Genomic DNA, 23,061 nt, shown 5'->3' with positions numbered 1-23,061 from the left:
GTTTTAAATCTGTAATACTACTTGGCCAACACCCTCTAAAATTCCAGTCATAGCACAGTTTGCTAGATCTCAAAGTAACTTCAAAGAGAGTGACAAAGGGAATTCCCTGGTGGTCCAGTGGGTAAGACTCCGCGCTCCCAATGCAGGGGGCCCAGGTTCAATCCCTGATCGGGGAACTAGATCCCATATGCGTGCCGCAACTAAGAAGCCCGCATGCTGCAACTAAGACCCAGTGCAGCCTAAATGAATAAATAAATATTAAAAAAACAAAACAAAGAGAGTGACAGAAAATTTCTCTTAAAGGACTTTGTCAATTGTTAAGAACAGCTCAGTTCAACATTTCTGAGCACTTGTTTCTGTCTGGCCCCATGCTTGAGGTTAGGTATAAAAAAATAAATAAAAACACAGACATCCCTCAAGAAGGTCCCAGTCAAATAAGAGGTAAAGAGGCTGACCTTGCCTGTTTAGCTAAAATTCAAGAGGGGCTGAGACAAAATAAATTTCCTGAGAAAGAAACTAACCAAGTCATCAATATTTACTCAAGTTATACTTTGAGTCTCAAGATAGCAAATGAGAGACCTAATTTTGCTCCCATAGCTCCAAAAAAAACAAACTCAGCCACTAGAATTCCTATTTCTAGTATCACACTAGGCCCTTGATTTAGTATTTTCTAACTGCAAACAACTCGCTAGTAAGAACTACCACTTTTTCTCTGCTATGGCAGCCACTTTACATAGATTCTTTCTCATCTTTACAACCATGAAACATGGGCATTACAATTACCATTTTACAAACAAGAAAATTGAAATTCAGCAAGATTAAGTTATTTGCCAAGAAAATATGAAGGGTTTAAATGTCATACATGACCAAATTAGAGAAACTAACCACATTGGATCCTTCTGCTTACTCTAGAAATCCAAGAGCCTCCACCCCTTTCTCTAGTGGGGCGATAGTACAGAGATCACCACTGAGGTTCCATAGACAAGTTCGCTTTCTTGGCCAAACCGAAGCTTGGACCAGTAAAAGACAAAAATTAAATGAAATTCTTAGTAATGTTCCCTAGTGATTCTACAAGCAAAAATCACATTCCTAAAGCCCTGTCACTGTCTCCCTGCCTTCAGCACCTGTCTGATAAGGTGTTTCTTCTTTGCCGACTCTGGCATATTGTGAACATGTTGGAACAATTCTCTTAGTGCCTCTCCCGTACGCTGCTGGGTCTCCTCCTGAAGAAGGCAGGAATCTTGCCGGTTCCATTTCTGAGATCTTGTCACTTGGAAGGAGCTGGTATGACACGAAGCTATCAGATCAAGATCATCCTATGGAAAATTTAAAAGAAAAGTGAATTAATATATCCTGCCAGCTTTGTTTCCAGATTCCCACCACACTGGAACAAAAAAAGGGGAGATGTGGGAAACATGGTATACTCTTACATGTAGGAACAAGAAAAATCTAAATACTCTCATCAGATAAAGAGAAACCTACAATTACAGACTATATCAACAGCCCATTCCCATGACCTGCCCAGAAAACCTAAATTCATTTAGAATACTGTCACCAAAAATTATATTTATATAATAGTCCAGTTTTCAAAGCATCTTTTAATCTCACGTAATTTTCATTGGTATCCTATGAGTTAAGCAGTGAAAGTATATTATTCCCATTTCATTGAAGAAGAAATTGAAGTTAAGCTATAAGTTTAAAGTCATCTAAAAAAATCATCTAGATACTAAAGTGACAGACCCATCGTAGAGACCAAGTACACTGGTTCTTGGCTGGTGCTCACATGACAGTATGTGATAACTACACAGCAGTGGTAGAGGAACAAAAACAACTCTCTAAGAAAAACCATACTCCAGGTAAACTAGCTGAAAAAAATACTGTTTTCCTGGTCACACCAAATATTTGCTGAATGAGGTAGAAACCAACAGGAGCAGAAAAAAAAGCATAAGATGACAGCTTAAGTCTCCAATCAAGACAGACTAAAGGGGCTTCCCTGGTGGTGCAGTGGTTGAGAGTCCGCCTGCCGATGCAGGGGACACGGGTTCGTGCCCCAGTCCGCCATGGCCGCTGAGCCTGTGCGTCCAGAGCCTGTGCTCTGCAACGGGAGAGGCCACAACAGTGAGAGGCCCGCGTACCAAAAAAAAAAAAAAAAAAAAAACTCCACTAATCTTAACTAGCTCTCTCCTTGTTTGGGCTAAGAGCAATTTCCTATTCTTACCTTTGATGCTTGCGTTCTGGAACCCAAATAGTGCAATCTGGCACATTCCCGAATATAAGCAGGAGCCTGGGCAGGATATAAAAGAAAAACAAGACAAATGGTTAGCAGAATCTAAAATTCTTTCAGGTCATAAGGATAGTGGTTCTTAAAATGATCTGACTGGCAGATTACTCTGGAAAAACAAAAGATCCTCAAAATACCCTATTTCATAGTTTCCTTTCTCTTGCCACCAAAAAGATAGCTCAACAAATCCAACAGGAAAACTGTGAGAAGACACTACTGTAGTTTTAAAAATCATATATGGCATATGTGTGTGTATATATATAATTTTTTTCAAATGAGCCACAACAGACATTTGTAGTAATGTTTATATTTGACAGAAACTACCCCCAAATCCTTACAAATTTCAAGTGGTCCCTAAATCACATTTTAGAATCACTGTATAGAAAATACCATTTAGAATTACTATGGAGTAACAACAGACAAGGAGGAATTTAGCTTATTGGTATACTACCCGGAATCCTGTGATAAGTATCCTGATACAGTCCTAGTAGAAGTGTAAATAATGCAACCACTATGAAAGAGAATTTGGCAGCATCTAAAAAAATTACATTTCATTTATCCTTTAAATCAGAAATTTCACTTCTGAAAATCTATCCTAAAGATATTACTCTAGAAATACAAAACATACTTGCATAAGATTAATCAAAATATTAAACACAACCGAAATGTCTATTAATAGGAGGATGGTTAAATAAACTTTTATACATCCATACAACACAGTACTATGCAGTCATTAAAAATGAGAGAAGGGAGGGAGGGAAGAAACACTTTACGAACTGGTATGAGTGATTTCCAGGATCTGCTGTTGAGTGAGAAAAGTTACAGAGCAGTGTATAAAGCACTTGTGTAAGAAAGAAGAGGAAATAAAAATATACACACATATACACAATAATTTGTTTTTACAAAAAGAAACACAAAGAAAATACTAAGAGAATAAACCAGAAAACAATGAAAATGGTTAGGGAAAGGACTGAAATTTCTCTAAATATACCTTTTTGTGTAGTTTTGACTTTTTAACCATATAAATATACCAGAGGTTCAAAAAATAAAATTAAATCCAAAAGGAAAAGAGGCAAACACTAAACCTGTACAACAACAACAAAAAATCTATCTGTATATCAAATTGAAAAAAAAAGAAGGGACTTGAAAAAAAAAAAGGGACTTCCCTGGTGGTCCAGTGGCTAAGACGCCATGCTCCCAATGCAGGGGGCCAGGTTCAATCCCTGGTCAGTGAACTAGATCCCACATGCCGAAACTAAGAGTTCGCATGCCGCAATTAAAGATCTCACATGCTGCAACTAAAGATCCCGCGTGCCGCAATGAAGTTCCCGCGCGTCATAACTAAGATCTGGCACAGCCAGATAAGTAAATAAATATGTTTTTTTAAATGATAACATAAGCACAGAGAAAGGAATTATTCCACCTAACTTTTGAAAACTGTATTCTGACTATACAACCTTAGTGAGATACATTCAAGGGAAAAGGAACTGTAAGGAAATCCTAAACTTCCATCAACAGATTTACAGAAGTTTATTGTTAGTAGTAATAGTTGTATTATTTTGAAATTAATTATTATATTGTAGGATAAAGCAACTAACATATATAAATGCTATTAAAATCTGGAATTTACAATGTAAAAATTTACATGTATACAAATATAAAGTAAAAGAAGTCAAGAAAAAGCTCTGTAGTGTTAAATCTGAATTGGAAATACTAATATGAACTAATGATTTCTTTTTAAAAAAATTTTAATTCTACTTCCTTGCCCTCAAAGAGCCTAGAAGCAATGACACCCAAGGAACAATCAGTACGTATACCCAGTGTCAGTGGAAGAAACTAGGGCTCCTTGAAGAAAATAACTGATTCCAGGCCCAGAGCAGAGCAAGTATAAAGTAAGCTGGGAACATTTATGCCAGGATGGAAACACTCAAAGACTAATGCAGTCCTAATCAAAAAGACACAGCAGGAAGCAGCTTACAAGGGCTATCACAGGCCAAATTTGGTACAATTTGAATATCAAAATTAACAACTGAAATTGACTAACACTTTGAATAACTAAAAATCCATGAATCTACAGAGACTCATAATAAAAGAGACTAAGAGAGAGAAGGAAAGCTCTTCTCCAAAGAAGAAAGTCAGCTAATAAAGATTAATAATATAATTAGAAAATCACTGTTTTGTGATACACAATATAGTTATACTGTCCAGCAGGATTATCAGTGGATGCTAAACCATTATATTAGGTAATTGCCCTGCAGGTTACTTACTACTTGCAAAGGGGAAAATGTACCTTTATAATTGAGAGATGTGGCAAGTAGCAAAATTAGCATTACTGAGAGTAAGACAATCTACATTCTGTGCCTCCTAATGTGATGCAATATGATGTATACAAACATCACCTATGAATCTTTGCCAAAAATGCTTAACCTGAATCTAATCAAGCCTCTAAACCTAACTTGTGGTTTACAGGAACTACATAGAAAGGGATAAAGGAACAAGTTAAATAACCTTGAAAAAACAGTAAGACAAATTTAAAATGTGGAATATTCTACAACACAATAGGCCTGAATGCTTTAACAAATCAATGACATGAAGACAAAGGGTAGTGATTATTCCAGATTAAAAGTGACATAATAATCAAAAGCAATACATAAGCCTTGATCAGTTTATGTTTTGTTTTTTTTTACATCTTTATTGGAGTATAATTGCTTTACAATGGTGTGTTAGTTTCTGCTGTACAACAAAGTAAATCAGCTATATGTATCCATATATCCCCATATCTCCTCCCTCTTGCATCTCCCTCCCACCCTCCCTATCCCACCCCTCTAGGTAGTCACAAGGCACTGAGCTGATCTCCCTGGGCTATGCGGCTGCTTCCCACTAGCTATCTATTTTACATTTGGTAGTGTATATATGTCAAGTTTATGTTTCTTTTTTTTTAAAATAAATTTATTTATTTATTTATTTTGGCTGTATTGGGTCTTTGTTGCTGTGCGCAGGCTTTCTCTAGTTGCGGCATGTGGTCTTTCTCTAGTTGCGGCGAGTGGCGGCTACTTTTTGTTGCAGCACGTGGGCTTCTCAACGCTATGGCTTCTCCTGTTGTGGAGCACGGGCTCTAGGCGCGCGGGCTTCAGTAACTGTGGCACGCAGGCTCAGTAGTTATGGCTCGTAGGCTCTAGAGTGCAGGCTCAGTAGTTGTGGCGCACGGGCTTAGTTGCTCCGCGGCATGTGGCATCTTCCCAGACATGGGATCGAACCCATGGTCCCCTGCATTGGTGGGTGGATTCTTAACCACTGCGCCACCAGGGAAGTCCAAGTTTACGTTTTTTAAAAAAGCAGCTATGAAATACATTCTTAGGACAACTGGGGAATTTAAATATGAACTGAATATTAGCTGATGTGAAATTCTTTTAAATCTTCTTAGGTGTGATAACAATACTGTGACTATTAGGAGAATATCCGTATTCTTAGGAGATGCATGCGTAAGTATTAAAGGACAAAATATCATGATGCCAGTGGTTCAGGCAAAAAAAAAAAAAGAAAGCATGAATATATAGAGGACTTCCCTGGTGGTGCAGTGGTTAAGAATCCGCCTGCTGACACAGGGGCACGTGTTTGAGCCCTGGCCCGGGAGGATCCCACATGCCACGGAGCAACTAAGCCTGTGCGTCACAACTACTGAGCCTACACTCTAGAGCCCGTGAGCAGCAACTACTGAGCCTGCGTGCCTAGAGCCCATGTTCCGCAACAAGAGAAGCCACTGCAATGAGGAGCCCTCACACAGCAATGAAGAGCAGTCCCCGCTCGCCGCAGCTAGAGAAAGCCTGCACGTAGCAACGAAGACCCTACGCAGCCAAAAATCAATCAATCAATCAATTAATTAATTAATTTAAATATATATATAGAGAGAGAGAGAGAGAGATAAAGCAAATATGGCAAATGGTGACATTTGTTGAATCTGAGAGTTATTTGTTTCACTCTTTCAACTTTTCTCTATATTTGAAAAACTTCACAATGAAGTTTTCAAAAAAGAGCCTCATGACAAGGACATTATGTTATCTATAGTTTAATTTTTACCTTGGTAAATTATAAAGCAGAGCCAAAGGAAATTTCCTCCAAACAAGAATATGACAGCCCACATCACCTATTCTATAACTTCATTTAAAAACAAAACAAAACAAAAAACCTCTGCCCCAAAAAGATACTATTAGCTGAAGGGATACTCAGAAAGGGAGCCAGAAGCAGACAGGTTTAAATGAAAATCTGAGTGTCCGAGGTATTTTACAGTTCACAGGACTTCCCAGATAAAATGGGAATTGGCCTCAACTATATATACATCATAATTCCCTAGGAAAAGATGTGGTGACTCCTACTGAAAAGAGAGAAAACCAGACTAGATCAGATGGACTGGTAATAGTAGAGGATAGAACTATAAATACTTAGGAATAATTTTAGAGAAAAAAAATTCAAAGAACACAGAATGAGGCAACATAGAATCTGAGGATTAGGAGGTAAACCGTCCACCCAAGGAAGCCTGAGAACAAGAAAAAGACAACAAAGGGACTTCCCTGGTGGTCCAGTGGGTAAGACTCCATGCTCCCAATGCAGGGGGCCCAGGTTTGATCCCTGGTCAGGGAACTAGATCCTGCATGCATGCCACAACTAAGAGTCCACATGCTACAACTAAGAAGCCCACACACCGCAACTAAGAAGCCCACATGCTGCAACTAAAAGATCCCACACGCAGCAACAAAGATCCTGAGTGCTGCAACTAAGACCCGGCGCAGCCTAAATAAATCAATGAATAAATTTTTTTAAATTTATTAAAATAAAAAGGAAGACAACAAAGCACAAGAAGAACAAATCTGGGGTAAAGTAGGACCTCAGAATAAGTATAGAGCACACAGAACAATCAACCATTTTTCATCCAGGAACAGCTCAAGGAAGAACCTACTCAGCCAAAGTGGTGAAGCAGATGCCCACAAGGACAATGGTTCTGACTCAAATCCAAAGAGAAAAGTCCTGAGACTAAAATAAATCTCAAAAAAAAAAAGAGGAAGACATTCTTTGTCTCCTTTAGAGATAAACAGAGGCTCAAAGAGTGCTCACACTAGCCTGGAAACAAAGGTAAATAGCAAATAAGAATCAAAACCCCAAGGATGAGGAGCTAAAAGAGGGATCTATGGAAGAGAAAGGAAGAGTAAAAATAGAGAATGTCTGAAACAATCTAATAATTAGAACTTGTACCAAGCCAAATTACATCTAGGAGACTGTACTCATGTTTTATCTCTAAGGTTTGTACAATCTGTATTCTCAAGATCCTCCACAGTGATATGTTATCTGACATAGTAAAAGGGACTTTGCTGGTGTGATTAAGTTAAAGACCTTGCAATGGGGAGAGTATCCTAGGCTATCCAGGCAGGTCCACTATAATCACATGGGTCCTTAGAAGCAGAGAACCTTTCCCAGCTGTGGTTAGAAGAAAACATTACTATGGAAGAAGGATCAGAAAGATACAACATTGCTATCCTTGAAGATGGAGGTAGGGGACTATGAACCAAGGAATGTGGGCAACCTCTAGAAGTTGGAAAAGGCAAGTGAACAGATTTTCCCCTAGAACATCCAGAAAGGATTGCATCCCTGCCAACACCTTAATTTTAGCCCAGTGAGACTCATGTCAGACTTCTGACCTACAGAACTGTAAGATAACAAATCTGTGTTGTTTTAAGTCACTTTAAAAAGATCCTTCACAGTGAAGTACAACTTCATTGCATATTTGAATTGTACTGGACAATAGGCAAGAGAGAATGGGCTCTACAGGTAAACAGATCAGAAGGTGGAAAAGCTAGAAACCATGAGATTCAATGAGATCTGTGAGAACCCACCTCTCTTTCAACTTGTGAGTGGTGGGCTATGAAAAGTTAATCTCATATCAGTGGTAACAAGAGAACTCAACAAAAGGAGAGTTCTATTAGGAACTGCACCTAGAAATTCCCCATCTTGATTCACAACTACTGTCAGTTAATTGCACTCTCCATACACACAACTCCTCTCAACTTATTCCTATAAATCCATGCTTTGGAACTAGCTCTTCCCCTAAATGAGAAGTATATAAAGAACTGGTTTGAAAGATCTTTGTTCATCATTAAAAACCATTCTTTTTCCTGTTGTCCTATGTCTACTGCTCTAATTCACTTACCTAGATCTTGACTTCTAATTGACCATAATCTTTGACTTTGGCACCTAAGCCCCAGATACAGCCCTGACCCTTTGTTTTACAGCCTACTAAATCAAAGATTCTGATCTGTCATTTCTAAACTCTGGACTTTGGATCACTTGCCATTCTGTAGTGGGTAAATCCTAAGGTGGCCTCCATGTTCACATTCTGCATAATTCCCTCTTCCTGAGTGTGAATGGACTTGTGACTTGTTTCTAACCAATAGGATATTGGTGACTGAATGTTGCTCCTGTGATGATCAGGTTATATAATATGGCTAAAGTGATGGGATGGCACAACTGTGATTAAATTATGATATATACATTTATAATACATTATGTATATAAAATATGTATTATATATAAGATATATATAAAATATATCTTCAACTGAATCTTGTTAGCACATACTAGAGAGACTCTCCTGTTGGCCTTGCAGAATCAAGCTACTATAAAGTAAGAAGAGAGATAAACTGAAGGGAAAACTATGTTAAACAAAAAGGAACCAAAACTAGCCAGAGCAACTAGGCAAGAAAAAGAAATAAAAGACAGCCAAATTGGAAAGGAGTAACATTAACTCTGTTCAGAGATGATATGATCTTATATGTAGAAAACTCTGAAGATTTCAAAGAAAAATTGTTAGAACTGATAAACAAATTCAGAAAAGTAGCAGGATACAAAGTCAACACACAAAAATCAGTTGTATTTCTATACACTAATAATGAACAATCCAAAAAGGAAATTAAGAAAACAATTACATTTACAATAGCATCAAAAAGAATAAAATACTTAGGAATTAACCAAGGAGATGAAAGATTTGTACAATGAAAACTACAAAACATTGCCGAAAAAAATTAAAGTCAACATAAATAAATGGAAAGACATCCCCTGTTCATGGATTGGAAGACTTAATAATGTTAAAATGTCAATACTACCCAAAATAATCTACTGCAATCCCTATCAAAATCCCAACGACAGTTTTTGTAGAAATAGAAAAATCAGGACTTCCCTGGTGGCGTAGTAGTTAAGAATCCACCTGCCAATGCAGGGGACATGGGTTCGAGCCCTGGTCCCAGAAGATCCCACATGCCGCGGAGCAACTAAGCCCATGCACCAAAACTACTGAGCCTGTGCTCTAGAGCCCGCAAGCCACAACTATGGAGCCCACGTGTCACAACTACTGAAGCCCGAGCACCTAGAGCCTGTGCTCCGCAACAAGAGAAGCCACCGCAATAAGAAGCCCACACACCGCAACGAAGAGTAGCCCCCGCTTGCCACAACTAGAGAAAGCCCACGCACAGCAACGAAGACCCAACGCAGCCAAAAATAAATAAATATATAAATAAATTTATATATTAAAAAAAGGAAATAGAAAAATCCATCCTAAAATTCGTATGGAATCTCAAGGGACCCCAAATAGCTAAAACAATCTTGAAAAAGAACAATGTTAGAGGACTCACATTTCCTTATTTCAAAACTTACTACAAAGCCACAGTAATCAAAACAGTATAGTGTTGGCATAAAGACAAACATATAGACCAACTGAATAGAATAGAGTCCAGAGATAAACCCTCAAATATACGGATTTTCAACAAGAGTGGCAAGACTATTCAATGGGGAAAGGACAGTTTTTTCAACAAATGATGTTGGGAAAACTGGATATCCACATGGGAAAGGATGAAGTTGGACCACTACCTAATACCATATACAAAAATTACCCAGAATAGATAAATGTAAGATGTAAAACAATAAAACTCTTAAAAGAAAGTAAAGGGCAAAGGCTTCACAGCATTGGATTTGGCAATGATTTCTTGCATATGACACCAAAGGCACAGGCAACAAAAGAAAAAAATAGACAAATGGGACTTCATAAAAATTTTTAAATTTTGTGCAGCAAGACACTATCAACAGAGTAAAAGGCAATCCACAGAATGGGAGGAAATATTTGCACATCATAAATCTGATAAGGGATTAATATCTAGAATATACAAAGAACACCTGCAACTCAATAACAAAAAAGCAAACAACCCAATTCAAACATGGGCGGGAATTCCTTGCCGGTCCAGTGGTTAGGACTTGGTACTTTCACTGCTGTGGCCTGGGTCCAATCCCTGGTCAGGGAACTAAGATCCCACAAGCCGCATGGTGCAGCCAAAAAAAAAAAAAAAAAAAAAACGGGCAAAGGACTTGAATAGACATTTCTCCAAAGAAGATATGCAAATAAGCAACAAGCACATGAAAAGATGTTCAACATCACATCACTAATCATTAGGAAAATGCAGATTGAAACTACAATGAGTTTACCACGTCACAACCATTAACACAGCTATAATCAAAAAAATCCCCAAAACAAGATAACAAGTGTTGGTGAGGATGCAAAGTAATGGGAACCCTTGTGCCTTGTTGGTGAGAAGGTAAAATGGTGCAGCAACTATGGAAAACAGTATGGCAGTTCTGTTAGAATTACCATATGATCCAGCAATTCCACTTCTGGGTATAGAGTCATACCTCAGGATCCAAGGTTACTGGTTCCAGGATTTCCCCATGGATACCAAAATCCACAGATACTCAAGTCCCTTATATAAAATGGCACAGTATTTGCATATAAGCTATACACATCTTCCTGTATACTTTAAATCATCTGTAGATTACTTATAATACCTAATACAATGTAAATGCTATGTAAATAGTTGTAAATACAATGTAAGTGATATATAAATAGCTGCTGGTGTGCAGCAAATTCAAACTTTGCCTTTTGGAACTTTCTAGAATTTTTTTTTCCAAATATTTTTTATCTGCCATTGAATCTGGTTGAATCTGTGGATGGGGAACCCACAGATACAGAGAGCCAACTATATACACAAAAGAATTAAAAACAGAGTCTAGAAGACATATTGTACATCCATGTTCAGAGAAGCATTATTCACAAAAATTAAACGTGGAGGCAACCCAAGTGTCCTCAACAGATGAATGGATAAGCAAAATGTGGTATGTACAGTGAATGAAATGTCAGCCTTAAAAAGGAAGGAAATTCTGACAAATGCTACAACACAGATGAACCTTGAAGACATTATGCTAAAGGAAATAAGCCAATCACTAAAACTGATTGATTCCACTTTTATGACATACTTAAAGTGGTCAAAATCATACAGACAGAAAGTAGAATGGTGGTTGCCAGGGCCAAGGGGGAGGGATGAATGGGGAGTTATGTTTAATGGGTATAGTGTTTCAGTTTTGCAAGATGAAAAGAGTTCTGGCGATGGATGATGGTGATGGATTACATAATAATATGAATGTAATTAATGCCACTGGCCTGTACATATATAGTAAATGTTGTCATATGTATTTTACCACAATTTTTTTTAATTGAAGAAAGACAAAAAAAGGAACCAGAACTGAGTGGTCTTAAAAATTCTCAGCCTTTCCAGATGGCAAAAGATGCTAAAATTAAGAAATTCACCATCAGGAAAGTATACTCTAAAGAAAAGGCCAAGGATGTAACTATGCAACTTTTTGCTAAAAATCTTAGAAACATCGAAAGGTCAGAATATTCAGTTACACAAAGGGCCCTTTCAAAGAGTAAAAGGTATGCCTACCAGATCCTCTCAATCCAACCAGAGGGCCTCTAGGAAGCTTAAAGTTTTGTCCCTCAGCCTTCTCAGCAAGAGTCCAAGAAAGAGATGGGTTTATCTTTAAATTTATCTTCTGAGTGAATCCCACTAAAATCCAGAGACCCACTAAGTTATTGAGAAAATCATGTTGACAGACACACTGCTAGTTTGTACTAAAAAGGACAATAAGTACAAGATGAAAGGAAGCTGTCAAAATTCTACTGGCAGGAAGCCGACAGGATAAAAGTACTCTGCTTCCAACATCTGCTGTCTTTCAAGAAAAAGGATGACTCGGGCATGGAGCCAACTGCCCAGGGGGTGGAGCCCTACTCAGCTTCTAGGTACCTCCATATTCTTCCCCACCTTAGTTGTTCCCTCTGAGTTTTACCACTGTCCCATCTGGTTTCCAGTTCCAGTCAGGGCCTTTCTTATCTAGTCATCTTTATAGCCCTCTCAGGATCCCACCGTGTTCCATCCTCCTTGTCCTGTCACTACCCAAATCCCATTCGTTACCTACCTTAAAAAGTTTCTGAGAGTGTTTAATCATAAAAGTCATCCCATTGTTTAACTTTGTGATATTCTCTTGAAGGTCATTTGCAGTGACCTATTCAGAGCAAAAGAAACCAAAAAAGGGAGATGAAAAGCTGGGAGGTAGAAGGCAGATACTCCCATTTACTTATCCGTAAGCTAATTCTTTCAAACATATGATAGTTTCTATCCCCAAGAAAGCTGACTCTAATACAACATTTAATTCTGGAAAGTTTTTTTGGTTCAGCAGGTTTCCACTGGAGATGATATAATCTAGGAAGAACCATGTGTCCCTGAAGTGACCAGGAAATCCTTGAGAACCAATCTTCATTTCCTAATTCTGCCTGAGAATCAGACATACATGCAGAATTACTAAAGAAGATCTTCCCTGGGAAAAGGGGAAAGAAGAATAGAATCTGTACCAATCACCAAGGACATTGCTCTCTAGAGAAACTACAGTTTCTCCAAAGAGGAAAGAGAACTGTCGCTACTAATTGATACCAGAGGTGACATCTGTTTCTTAAAAACACAGTCAGATGGTCACTGATTACCTTCTCTTGTTTCCCCTGCCTTTTTTTTAGGCACTTCAGCATATCTACTATCCCAAAGCCCGCATCCTCAACATGTATCTTTGTTACTTAACGTTTGCTTATACTAAGACCTCTCTCACAGGCTTCTCTTTACAGTCAATGCTTCTCTTTACAGTCATAGATCACTCACTCCTTTTCAGTCTCAGTGAGCTGGTTCTAAAATTCTTTCACTATGAGGCTTTATCTCCTTAACATAGACAAATGTCGGTGTGTCTTTTTCTTCTCACACACCTCCCCCTCATCAACCTTTCTCTGGGCAGAAGCTCTTCCTGGCCCAGAGCTTTATATTATTTTTTCACTAGTTGCTTTATATTATTTTTTCACTAGTTGCTTGTTAGGCAAAACACAGAGAGGTCTTACACAACCTCTCTCCTTTATCTTCCTTTTCTCATTTCCTATAATCCCCAAAATCTTTTATAAGTCACTATATCCTATCTATTTCTATTATCTTCCCAACAATCCTGTCAGGTAAGTGGAAAAGATGCTATTATGCCCAGCTTACAGAGGAGGAGCCTATGCATAGAAAGAGGAAAGGACAAAGTTAACAGCGGGTTTGCAGCTTCCAACCCAGTTATCCTGACTCTAATTCCATCACACAGTAAAACCTATTTTATGAATGGACAGGAATATGAAGCTACGTGCTTCCAGGCCAAGAATTAGTTCAAAAGCCTTTAGATAATGTACTTCTCGTGTAAGTCACTAAGAAGGCCATGGTCTCAGTAATAAGAAGCATATTCAGCTTTATTTAAGGAGAGTATATCTATAGGATATAGAAAAGTTACAACAAGGCAGGATTGCTCTCTGTGTCATCTTATCTAAAAGCTCAGTGACACTATCCTGTAAGATCATACAGCTCTATTCTAAATTTATACCATTCAGTCTTCAGAAATCAATTTGATTTCCCAAGAAGGCTTTCATGTTAAGAAGGAATTTACATTGACCAGCCAAAATCAGTATTCTAGTTTATTTAGTAGCTATATTTTCCACTAAGAATTTCCACTAATAAATTGCTAATCAGGTTTGTCAAGAGATTGACTTATAAGCAAGATTAACAGGAATTGGCCCCCTCAAGTTTAATAACTCTTAAATGAACTAATAAAGGAAGTTCCTAGCCTTGTAAAGCTGAAGACTAGACCTTGGGCCCTTGATAACCTCACCAAGGTACAGCCATAGGACGAGGGCCAGCCCAAGAAAACCAAGCAGTCTTTCCTTTTTCCCTCAACACTTACATTTTTTGGCCACAAGACATGGGGCGCAAACATAAGGGCAAGGTTATAGGCAGACATCTTATTCTTGTCTTGTTTCTTTGCTGTCTGGTACAGGAGATCAAGCAATAACTTCAGCAAGTTACGATTGGGTGGAGGGAGAATGAGGAAGAGCAACTGAAGAGCCTCAATTTGCCGCTCTTTATCTGGTACATTGGTCTTGTTTCCTTTATCATCAAACTGCATCAAATCTTGAGGACAAAAGAGATGATTGCAAAGGAGGGAGAAAATACAAGCAAGAAAAAAAATCAATGCTCCTACTATTTATTATAATCAAAGAAAGAAAAAAAAGAATCAAGCATAAATCAAGATTATAGCAAAATATAATAACAAAATAATGTCAATACAACTCAATAATAAAAAGACAAAAAACCAATCAAAAATGGGCAAAAGACTTAAATAAACATTCCTCCAAAGAAGATATACAAGTGGCCAGTAAACATTTGTATACTCAGTATCATTAGCTATCAGAGAAATGTAAATCAAAACCAAAATGAGATACTACTTCATAACCGGAGGTGTGGCTATAGTCAAAAAGACTAACAATAACAAGTGTTGCCAAGAATGCTGAGAAAATTAAACTCTCCTACACTGCTGGTGGGAATGTTAAATGGTGTGACCACTTTGGAAAACTGTTTGGCAGTTCCTCAAAAAGTTAAACATGGAGTTACCATATGACTTAGCAATCCCATTCCTAGGTATATACTCAAGAGAAATGAAAACATGTCCACACATATCTTTAATAATGCCACCCCCTTCACATTTCCTCACCAAGATATTTTACTGCTAAAAAAAATATGAGAGTGAATTATGCCCTGATAACAGGATGATCCAGGCAGCTCCTTATGGAGTCAGAATCATTGTTTCTCCCCTAACAAGCTACACAGGTTATCAATAAAAACAGTCCCCTAGATAATCAGAATTTCAAAAGACACTGAAAACCATTTGGGTATAATTCATATAGACCTGAAAATGATAACAACATGTTGTTGAAACTGTTTAACTTCAAAATTAATTCCAGGTTTAGGAAAGGCAGATAATATTTCTAGAAACTGTTCCCTGTTAATATGAAATTGAAAACAAAAATCCCTCCCAGTTATCAGCAAGGGGTACCAAATGATACACCTGTGCCACACCTCAGTATGATATCAAAGAACAGTGAATCATGGGGTGGTGGAGGGGCGGTTTCAGATACTGCACTAAATAAACTCAACAGGAAAGCAAACAGAACAAGCATTCTTCATGTTAACCCTTATAAAAAGAACCTATCAATATTTCCCATATCTTTTTCAAATATCCAACAACTTTATTTCTCCCCAAAAATAACTGTAAAGTTATGTAACACTCTAGTAATATTTTGTCATTTGTATCATCTAAACTGCTCCTGAAAGTGATTTTAAAAAATCTAATCTTATTAGATTTTAGAAATTCAAAACTCGGTTATTTTAAGTAGTAAAAATTATTCAAAAGAAAAATTTCTTCTATTTATTTTCCTTAAAATTAGAAGCAAGAGTAAAAGACTCAAGGGTAGGGGCTTCCCTGGTGGCGCAGTGGTTGAGAGTCCGCCTGCCGATGCAGGGGACACGGGTTCGTGCCCCTATCCCGGAAGATCCCACATGCCGCGGAGCGGCTGGGCCCGCGAGCCATGGCCGCGGAGCCTGTGTGTCCGGAGCCTGTGCTCCGCAACGGGAGAGGCCACAGCAGTGAGAGGCCCGCGTACAGCAAAAAAAAAAAAAAAAAAAAAAAGACTCAAGGGTAGAAAACTGAGTAAATATAGTATGGATGTTGATGCTGTGTGCACTTAGAGCCTATCACAGCATAACAGCTGTGCAATTTAAGAATGAATAACACAAGCATAAAGGAGAAAGAGGAAACTATTTATGAGCTGAAAATGGAACATTCTCCAAAACACAGTAAATGAAAAAAGCAAACCACAGAACCATGTGTATAACACCCTACCATTACATAAAAAGAGAGAAAAAGAATATATGTAGGTGTTTGTAAGTGTCTAAAATATCTCTGTAAGGATACATTAGAAATCAATAGCATTGGTTCCCTCTGGGAAGAAAAACTGACTGCTGGGAACAGGGGTGGGAAAGAAGCTTTTCACTGTATACTCTTTGAACCTTTTGAAATTTAATTCATGTGAATGTATTGCCTGTTTAGAAAACAAGTAAAATTATTTCTAAGAAGCAAATTTCCAAGAGTAGAGATGATCTCAACTGAGGCATATAAATACTTAGCAAAAGCCTCAAACTAAGGCAAATATACAAAACTGTGACTACTGATTTGGGTAATTGATTTGGGTGTGTCAATCAATCCAGTGAAAAGCATACATTAACTAAGCAACTAAAATGTTCACAGCACAATGCTAGGATCCATCAGGAATACAAAAATAGGTAAAACCCAGACTTTATCTTCAAAGAAGTTTATTCAACAAAAAAAAATTTTGACCAAATCAACCATAACTAGCCAATGCTTATGAGTATTCAGAGAGCCCAGAAATATCATGAAGTCTTAAACAATATTAACAGAAGCATTGCTGTTGGTTACAAACAACAGAATATTCCAGAAGACTACTAAATTGAAAGAAATGTATTCACATCTCTTTCTCACCTCCTATACTCACCAGCAATTTTGAGGTGTGCATGGAAATGTTTATGTGTCAGCAGGGGCTCAGGTAACTCTCCTAGAAACATCTTCAGCAAGGTAGCAACATCATTTGAGTGAAACTCCCCTGATTCCAAGTCGATATCAGTTCCAGTATTGAGAGCATCCCTTAAAATCTGCTGTCGGACACTATTCCCTGGTACTCTAAACAAACCCTCTACTCTCAAGTCTGTTCAGCGTGGAAGAGAAACAGAGGACATGAAAAAGGAAATAAAAAGAGGAATTATGATTAAAATAAGTCATCTAAAAGACTACTTTATACTTGAAAGGAGGTTTTTGTCTTTCTTCCCAGATTAGTTTAGAACCTACTGGCCCCTGAGGAAACATATCTGAACATCCCTGGGCACCCAGAGATCTCCCAGACTGAGAGGTGGTCCACCCAGGAGTCACTGAACCTCCTGAGGCACACCTGGAAACTGAATTTAACCTTTTTTTTTTTTAATTTTCTGTTGAAATATAGTTGATTTACAGTGTTGTGTTAGTTCTAGGTGTACAGCAAAGTAAGATATATATATTTATTCTTTTTTAGATTCTTTCCATTATAGGTTATTACAAGATATTGAGTATAGTTCCCTGTGCTATACAGTAGGTCCTTGTTGGTTATCTATTTTATATATAGTAGTGTGTATATTGTTAATCCCAAACTCCTAATTTATCCCTCCCCACTCCCTGAATTTAACCTTAATAGTCAGAATGGGCTTGAAAAATAAGTTGGAAGAAAGCCAAATCTCCCCGAAGGCCCCTTCCCGTGGGTCATCTCAGACTTTGTTGGAGGGGCCAAGTTCATCTGTGGGGGTTCATTGCTCCTGTAAAACAGTTTCCCAGCCTAAAATGAATCTAGAGTCTGCGCTGCCCCAGGAATTAAAACTCTAACCTATCAGACCACCTTTCAGTCTAAGAGATTCCTAGAAGCTCAGGGTCATCCCAACTAAACGATTCTTCCCTCCCACCTATATTCTAAACTAATCTAAGGGGATAAAAAAGATGAGACATACTGTTTTGGTTTGACCTGGAAGAAGCATGAGAGTTCATGTTTTCAACTTAGGTCCATATTTCTTTGTATAACCCCCTAATTCAGGGGTCCAAGTTCAAATGCCTACAAGGCCAGGCTGGTAACAGTAAATGAACGAACAGGAACCCTAACAAACTGAGGAGCACCTACCTGTGCTCCAGCTGACTGTGTCCAAGTGGCAACAGGGCCCAAGGATGCTAGATCTTCCTATTTTTTCCTATTATCCAAAGAAGTTGAAAACCTGGACTGTTTCCCTTTTAAAAGACTGACAACTAATTTTATTTATTTATTTATTTTTGCGGTACGCGGGCCTCTCACCGTTGTGGCCTCTCCCATTATGGAGCACAGGCTCCGGACGCGCAGGCTCAGCGGCCATGGCTCACGGGCCCAGCCGCTCCGCGGCATGTGGGATCCTCCCGGACCGGGGCACGAACCCGTGTCCCCTGAATCGGCAGGCGGACTCTCAACCACTGCGCCACCAGGGAAGCTCAGTAATTTTATTTTTAATTAATCCTTTGCCAAACAAACAAAATATGAATATAGATGACTTAAACTCTTAGGCTGTCAGTTTGCAACCTCTGCTCTAGCTCCTAGCACAATGTCCCATATAGAATAAGACATAAATAAGTGTTAGTGTCAACTTTATCAAGACATCACATAAAGCCACACATTTCATATACACTCAGCTCTGCCAAACACTTAGAGCAATGTCATAACCAGTGTGACTACTAAAAAAGTGAAAAAGGAATTAAGTGAAGAGTGTATTTTAATCAGAGAATTCTAGAGATGAAAAGTATCTTTGGCAATAAATTATGCTCCCTGAAGTAAATGTTATAAAGGAGCAACGTATTTTTACAGAAGAAATGTCTCTCTCAGTCAAGGGGAAATTGTGATTTCATAGACACTATCTAATGTATATATATCTTTGAGAGTATAAAACAAATCAATACATGAGATGAAATTTAAAAAGAAATATATTTAGAAACATACCACCTGAAATTATCATTGATTAGTGTCTTTGTTGATGGTTAATTGTCACCTACCAATTGCTAACTCAAGGATGTTAGTTCCCAGTAGAAAACTGACAATTCTTCATTAATAAAGAATGATAAAATTTCAAGTAGTCTTACTTTTGTGTAGATATTCAATCAGTTGGTATATATGGGCAATGCCTTCCTCTGTCAGTGGGGATCCAAATATTACTCCTTTTTCTGAAAAAAAACATACAATAGAACAAGGCTATATTTTCCACAAATAGTACAAAATCAGTATACTTAAAATCAGCATACCCCTCAAGTATGTTATGTTACAGTTTAGCAAGTATTTTCACAGGGTCAGTAAACAAAAACCTTAAAGGTGGAAGTGTACCAGAAAATGTAATCAGAAAACTCTCAATCAACTCTCTGCGAGTTTAATCTTAGATGGTAGGTTCCTTGAAGGCAAAGACCATCTTCTTATTTAAGTAACAATACCTAGAATATTGATATGTAATTTAAAAACAAACAAAAAATAGAACTTAGACCCATGATTGTCAGAGCATGACAGATTATCCACTAGAGTTGGTATAGGGTCTGATCTGTTATAATGTTTAAACTTCTTTTGCTGCCCTTAGGATTTCCTAATATTTTAAAAAAAAGGGGCTTCCTTGGTGGCTCAGTGGTTAAGAATCTGCCTGCCAATGCAAGGGACATGGGTTCGAGCCCTGGCCGGGGAAGATCCCACATGCCGTGGAACAACTAAGCCCGTGTGCCACAACTACTAAGCCTGAGCTCTAGAGCCCGCAAGCCACAACTACTGAGCCCACGTGCCACAACGACTGAAGCCTGCGTGCCTGGAGCCCGTACTCCGCAACAAGAGAAGCCACCGCAATGAGAAGCCTGCACACCGCAACAAAGAGTAGCCCCTGCTCACTGCAACTAGAGAAAGCCCGCGCACAGCAATGAAGACCCAACACAGCCAAAAATAAAAAATACATAAATAAATTTATTTTAAAAAATAAATTAATTAAAAAATAAAAAAACAAAATAGTACCTCTTTAACATCTTATCAAAAGCAGTGTTAATAGTCATAATTTATTATATATATCACTAATAACATTTCTGAGAAGGCTTTTTTTGGGTGATTCATAGGTATTTGCCTTATCAAAGCATTCCATGGAATGAAAACATTTGAGAACTACTGCAATAAAAAAATGTTCAAACTTTCTTTACTGTACTCACCAGCTGTGAAACTTTGTATCTTTAATATTATTTTAGTATAGTATTAATAGGGCATGAAAATCAAGGTGCCCCTGATAACTACCTAATCATGTTATCTCTTAGGGACTGATATATATGCTTTAATTTATCTAGATCGTTTTATAATTTTTATTAATATTACTTAAGGTTTTACTACTCATGTAAATGAAAAATGACAAAAAGTGCTTTATAATAATAGAAACTCCTCCATGAACATGCAGATGTTCAGAATGAAGCCCAGGGAGCAGCTGAGACCTGCCCCCTTCACAGATACATCTCCTACCCTTTCGCTTGAGAGACATTAGAGACCGGAAGAATCCTGATGCCGGGCCGGCCCCACCAGGCAACTTAAGGTCCACTTCTCCCATCAGCTGGGCCAACTCAGTTCCAGGCAAGTCGATGAGCCTTGTGATATTGCTGACCACCAGCTCGGTGAACACCTCAGGTTTCTCATGTCGGAGTTTCTCCACAAAAAAGTCAGGATTGAAGATAATGGGCTGACTTCGAATGGAAGAGTCATTGCAGATAACAAAATTGCAGATGGCATCACTGAAAACATGAAACAGAAGAATCTTTGGGGGTATCATTTTTAATATGTGTTTCTCATTCCCTCTCAGCCATACAATTATTCATTCTTTCTGTGGGCTAATCTACAGACTGGTCTTTTGAAAACCTAATCCTCAATTTGCGGACTGCATAAAAGAAGACAATTTGGGCTTGTTGCTGTTTAGGTTATATCCACCTAGACACTTAGAATTTTAGTTTAAAGAAAAAACACCAAATAGCCTCTATGATATGACCTGAATTTGCCTCTTAATTTTAGGCATTCACTGCAAGAAGACAGAGATCCTTACAGCCTCCTGAGTCTAAGAGTATATTAGAACTGGCAGTCACATTAAACCACTTTCCTTATTAAAACAGTCAAACCCTAAACTATTACCATTAAATTCTTGTAAAACATCAGACCTGCAGCTGTTCCCCCTAACACAGCAATGGGTAATCATTAAATTAAGGCCTTCCTGGGAGTACAGCCAGCACTGTATGGTATTTCCCATCCAGTGATTAACTGCTGACAGTAACACAGGCTTGTCGCAAATGCCACAGAAACCACGTGACAGTGAGCATGAGACTACTGAAGAGCTAAGACTATATCTAAACAGTATAGTAGACATTTTGAAAACATTTACTCTACCCTTAGGGTTCTTTGGTTCCTGGGTCCCTACACAGGCAGGTGTTTCCTTCTAATCAGTCCCCTTCAACTGAGCCAGGCGCTTTGGATTCTGTTCCTCATAACCAAAAAGCCTTCACTAGAATGGAAGGCACTTACAGGTACATAAAATAGATATTAATTCAGCCTTGCCAAGGTTCAGAAATGGGTTTTATTTTAAAATCCTTCATTCTGGATGGCTCTGGCCCATCGTCTAAGTCCAAACTTTGCTCAGACAGGTTCTTCTTCTCTAAGGCACTTGAAAAAATTCTGTATTTTGCTTCTCATTTTACTCTTCTATCACTAATACTCAGCAGTTATGTTCTGTTGGCCCCTGATCTTAGCTGGTTTTCCACTCCTAAATTATTTGGGCTATACTTCTAGCAAAGCTCCTCTGACTCTCAGAAATATTTTCTTCCCTATTGTTTTCTAATTTTAACATGTTACATATAAGAACTGTATTATTCCATCTCTTGTAGCAGACACATCACCACTTGTTTGTATCCATTATCAATCATCTCTAATGGCTTATTCTAATTTTCATTATATAAACAGCCATCTATTATACAACCAATGAGTAAATATAACACAAGCCAGAAAGGACAAGTCATCACATCTGTAAGACAAAGCCGAAATCCACCTGACTCAATCAAACATTCCCACAATAAAAACAATCACAACTTAAAAGTTTCCACAACACCCTAGGTACCAAAGCACTGTTCCAGGAAAAATGATATCTCTAAACATTAAATATAACTAATCTTTAACACACTTTGCCAATACTACATGGACCTTTTTTTATTTTCTGGCCACACCACATGGCATGAGGGATCTTAGCTCCCCTGAAGTGGAAGCGCGGAGTCTTAACCACTGCACCGCCAAGGGAAGTCCTACATGGATCACTTTTAACATGGTATAATGAAAACAAGGCATGGGTAAATTTCAAAGTTCATCTCTACTTCCCTGAAAAGTTATTACATAATTTTATTCAACAGCCCAAATCTTCAGTTGGTGGCTACTAAATTTCTTTTCTCTAAAATGATAACATAAGAATTTACATAAAAATTTAAAATTATGAATGTGTATTCTCAAGCCAAAAAGTCATTAAAGAAAGAAAACTTAAAATGCTGTTTCCTCAACCTTTTTATATACTAAGGTTATTTTTCCTGTATAAATTTTTCCTGTATAAATTCCTGTATAATTTTTCCTGTATAATGATTGGCAAATGATTATAATACAAGCCAAATAAAATCAAAAGCAATTTCATCCTAAGCATTGACAAAGCCTTTTTTTTTAATGTCAGCTTATTTCAGTCAAGAAATTAGAGTCAACAGACAACTATTACTAATAATCACTGCCAATGAGAAATTACTACTCTACTGAGAGAGCCAGAAAATCATGAAATGGGTTAGCACCGAAAAGAGTCTTATAATTTATCATATCT

At 37.9% G+C, this 23,061-nt stretch overlaps 1 protein-coding gene across 1 annotated transcript in view; it reads right to left on the bottom strand.

The window, feature by feature from the left end:
- Nucleotides 1–23,061, bottom strand: part of ARHGAP19 (Rho GTPase activating protein 19) — a 56,522-nt gene that overhangs the window by 14,100 nt on the left and 19,361 nt on the right. Inside the window, exons 2-8 of the mRNA XM_081243028.1 lie at nucleotides 20,694–20,959; nucleotides 19,304–19,384; nucleotides 17,121–17,330; nucleotides 14,456–14,682; nucleotides 12,626–12,712; nucleotides 2,219–2,284; nucleotides 1,125–1,316 (exon numbers count right to left, since the gene is read on the bottom strand). Coding sequence (XP_081099154.1) covers nucleotides 1,125–1,316; nucleotides 2,219–2,284; nucleotides 12,626–12,712; nucleotides 14,456–14,682; nucleotides 17,121–17,330; nucleotides 19,304–19,384; nucleotides 20,694–20,959 — 1,129 coding nt within the window. The remainder of the gene's footprint in view (nucleotides 1–1,124; nucleotides 1,317–2,218; nucleotides 2,285–12,625; nucleotides 12,713–14,455; nucleotides 14,683–17,120; nucleotides 17,331–19,303; nucleotides 19,385–20,693; nucleotides 20,960–23,061) is intronic.

Source organism: Mesoplodon bidens, assembly GCF_964165515.1.
Source record: "Mesoplodon bidens genome assembly, chromosome: 1".
In the NCBI taxonomy this organism is placed as follows: Eukaryota; Metazoa; Chordata; class Mammalia; order Artiodactyla; family Ziphiidae; genus Mesoplodon; species Mesoplodon bidens.
This window is presented reverse-complemented; position numbering and strand designations above follow the sequence as displayed.